The sequence below is a fragment of the Antechinus flavipes genome, chromosome X, assembly GCF_016432865.1.
Source record: "Antechinus flavipes isolate AdamAnt ecotype Samford, QLD, Australia chromosome X, AdamAnt_v2, whole genome shotgun sequence".
Classification (NCBI taxonomy): domain Eukaryota; kingdom Metazoa; phylum Chordata; class Mammalia; order Dasyuromorphia; family Dasyuridae; genus Antechinus; species Antechinus flavipes.
In genome coordinates this window covers 44,352,057-44,356,137 of record NC_067404.1, presented here as the reverse complement: position 1 = coordinate 44,356,137, position 4,081 = coordinate 44,352,057, and the positions used below count along the sequence as shown (strand labels likewise).

General features: G+C 40.8%; 1 protein-coding gene across 1 annotated transcript; it reads left to right on the top strand.

The window, feature by feature from the left end:
• The first annotated feature begins 1,490 nt into the window (after positions 1-1,490).
• On the top strand, positions 1,491-2,476 carry LOC127543239 (olfactory receptor 13H1-like). Its single transcript, XM_051969273.1, has one exon. The coding sequence runs from the start codon at positions 1,491-1,493 to the stop codon at positions 2,430-2,432; it is 942 nt and encodes a 313-aa protein (XP_051825233.1). The 3' UTR covers positions 2,433-2,476.
• The last annotated feature ends 1,605 nt before the right edge of the window (positions 2,477-4,081 follow it).

Here is a 4,081-nt window from a genome sequence, read left to right as displayed (position 1 = left end):
TTCAGGTTCAGGTTCAGGCCCCACTTCAAACACACACTGAATGTGGGACTTTCAACCTATCAGTGCTCTCTTTAGGAACTCTCAAACGTTTCTGTTTGCAGAGATGTTGATTTGCATTAGGAGAGGGCCTTTCCTCACCAGGAGCTTTCCTAAACCATTGAAATCCCAGGTCCAATTCCTTTCCCTCTGTCTAAGCATTCTGTCCCTTCCAGTGCTAATATTTCACAAAGCTACTATGGTCCTTTGCTCGGGGATTTTTTGTTTTGTTTTTCAGCAGTGCCACAACTTTGATGTCAAACCATACTCAATTTTTGTTTCAGCTCAAATTTGATTATATATGGAGAATGATCTTTCCTAAATAAGCTCTCTGTAGATTGAAGATATTTGTAGACTTGATTCTAAACAATTGGGTAAAAAGCAAAATTTCACCAGTCTAATCTTAAAGAGCTCAAACTTGCCTCTTTTGTTCATAGAAATGACTTAGGTTTTCTTTTTTCTTTTTTTAAGCAATGCAGACACAACCTAATTTCCCCTCTTAAGTTATGTCTAAGTGAAATATGATCGGCTGCTTGAAAAGTGAAAAGTTAATCCAAACCATTCATTTGGCACCATAACTGGTTGCTTGAGTTTAGTTTTGGACAGTTTCTAACAATTAGAAGTGTCTCAAAGAGGTCTGGGGCTGCTTATGGAAGGAGCGGGCTCGCCTTCATCAGAGGTCTTCAAGCAGAGACTGTATGACCACTTAGTAGGGATATTGTGAGAAGAACAGACTGTCCAAGTGAGAGTTAGATTAAATGAAGTCTGTGTTCCTTTCTAACTTTGAGATTCTATGAATTTAATTTTCACAGGGAGTTGCATCTCATACACAGGCTAGATGCCAAGAGCATCACCCAATTCAATTAAAGTCTTGGTCAATCATCTGGCTATTTGCTCTTTATAGCAACAATCAACCTCTTTCACTGAATCTTTTATGAAATCGACCAGAAATTATTGACATCATGTAAATGTGGCCAATTTCCTTCTCTCCAGAATAAAATCATCCTTTGTTAACCTTTGCTGAGAGGCAGCATGTCATAGTGAATAGTGGGTTGCAGAGTGACCATGTAACTACTTGATCACGGTTAAAATACTTAACCATTCAGTGCTCCAGGTAACTCTCTAAGTAAGTTATGAGTGAGTTGCCAATCTGTATTGCTGGAGAGAATTTTCACAGTCAGAGTTCCTCACACTGATGAAAGTATAGGTTTAGATCAAAAAGGAAAAAAAAAACTTTACTCATAGGAAAACGATTTTCCAAATCCCCAGACCTTTTTTCCATCTTCCATCAACATGTGCAGTATGAGCCTGACCCTCTGGCAGTAACCCAGCCCAGTTTTGACTTAAAGCTGAGAATGTTCATTCCAGAAGCCGCTGAAAAGTTCTTCCTGTCCCTTGGCTCCCATGTAGAAGATGCTCTGTTTTGTCTCTTTATCTTGCAGCTGAGGGGCCCGATGGATGGACTGCAGAGAACTAACTACTCTGACATCACAGAATTCATTCTGGTGGGCTTTTCCCAGAGGCCCCATGTGCAGGCCGCCTTCTTCTCCGGGCTCTTGTGCCTCTACCTGGTCACATTTTTGGGGAACAGTCTCATCGTCATTGTGATCCAAAGGGACCCTCAGCTTCATACCCCCATGTACTTTTTCCTCAGCAATCTGTCCTTCCTTGACATCTGCTATTCCACCAGCTGGGAGCCCTATGTGTTGACCCAGTGCTTCAAGGACTTCCCCACTATCTCCTACACCAACTGCTATGCCCTGATGACCACTTCCCTATTCCTGGGGATGACTGAGTGTCTCCTCCTTGCTGTCATGGCCTATGACCGATTTGTCGCCATCTCCAACCCTCTGCGCTACACCGTCATCATGAGCAACCAGGTCTGCTTGCAGATGGCCGTGGGCACCTGGGTCAGTGCCTTCTTCATTTCCACAGTGCCAATCATTGCTATTCCAGCTAATTTCTGTGGGCACAATATCATCAATCATTTCAGCTGCGAGATCCAGGCCATGCTAAAACTTGTCTGCTCTGACACCCCCATGAGCCTGATCCTGGGGCTGGTCATTAGTACTTTTACTCTGCCCTTGCCTTTCACCTTTATCCTCATCTCCTACATCCGCATTGTGGCAGCTGTGCTCAGGATCCGCTCCACAGAGGCCAGGCTCAAAGCTTTCTCCACCTGTGGCTCCCACTTGACAGTGGTGACCATATTTTATGGGACAGCCATCTATATGTACTTGAAGCCCCAATCTAAAGAGTCTCAGGACCAGGACAAAGTCATCTCAATATTTTATGGAGCAGTTACCCCTATGCTGAATCCTCTCATCTATACCTTAAGGAATAAGGATGTGAAAGGTGCCCTCAGGAAATTGATTGGAGGGAAAGAAAAATCCTGAGAACTCTCTAAATTTCCCTAATAAAGTCATAATGAGAAAATGGAATGGCCACTGAACTGAGGCATGAGATCATTCATTATTCAACAAGTAGTTGTTAAGCTGGTATAATAGATTATTGTGTATATATATATATATATATATATATATATATATATATATACATACATACATACACACACACACAGAGACACATAATATGCACTATATATAAGATATATATATATATATATATATATATATATATATATATATATAAAAATACTAATTCAGACCCTTACTAAGTGTAGGATTCCAGGAAGTCACTCCTCATATGTTTGGGCTAGATTCAGTGACCACTAAGGTTCTTTCCAGCCTTTAATCCAAGATCCTATGATCCAATTTGTACCAAACTCTGGGATAGCTGCGGTATAATGACAAAAATGAAACTACGCCTGCTTTAAAGGAACTTATGTTCCACTGGTGAAGGAGAATTTATAGAGAGAAAAGTAAATGCAAAATATATGTACAAAGACAATTTAGGAGACATTGAGAGCTGTAGGGATCAGGGAAAGGCCTCATGTGGGATGTGGTACTTAGGCTCAGCTTTGAAGGAGAGTGTTATAGGCATAAGGGACAGCCTATGCAAAGGCATAGAGATAAAACATCTTATTTAAGCAACGGCAAGCATTCCTCGCTGTTGGTGGAACTGTGAACTGATATAACTGTTCTGGAGAGCAATCAGGAATGATCTCCAAAGATCTGTCAAACTGACTCAGCAACACCACTAGTAGTAGGTCTGCTTTCCAAGGTGATCAGGGAAAAAAGAAAATCTATCTGTTCTAAAATATTTATAGCAGCTCTCTCTGTGGTGGCAAGGAAGTAGAAATTGCAGGGATGCTTATCAATTAGGGAATGGCTACACAAGTTGTGGTATATGATTTTGATGGTGTGCTATTGTCCTATAAGAAATAATGAGGGGTGTAGTTTCAGAAAATCCTGAGAAGTCTTATATGAACTGATGCAAAGTGAGCAGAACCAGGAGCTACCTTGATCAAGACAATGATCCACCACAATTCCAAAAGACTCATGATGCAAAATGTTATCCATCTCCAGAGGGAGAACAGATGAACAGACTGAAGCATTAATTTCAATTTATTTTTCTTCCCTATTCCAACCCCAGCCCCACAACATAACACATTTGGAAGTCTATTTTACATAACTTCACATGTATAATAGGTGTGGCATTTCTGACTCTTTCTCCCCACCACCACCACTTTCACCATCTCCAATTAGGCATCAAATCCTAGATTATACTCACATTATCTATTTTGCTTCCACTATTACCACTTTAATTTACCCTACCTATTGTCATCCTCATCATCGACACTAGTCTAGAACTTTTGCACTTTATATAATGTTATTTCATTTGAACTTTGGGTAACAGGTTCTTATAGGAACTAATATCTCCATATTACAAAGGGGTCAAGTGATTTAGTGCCTAGTATCACCCAGCTAGCAAGTGAGGAAGATAGGATGCAAATCTAGGTCATGCTAACTCCAGCTCCAACACCTCTATCCCCTTCCTTTCCAGTCCTGTGGGAACAGCCTCCTAACTAGTCTCCCAACCACTGATCTCTTTTCTCACTAAGCCAGACAAAATTAGAGATAAA

Bases quoted from the DNA above. Each gene is read 5' to 3' on its own strand.
- LOC127543239 (XM_051969273.1), top strand. From the start codon at position 1,491: ATGGATGGACTGCAGAGAACTAACTACTCTGACATCACAGAATTCATT.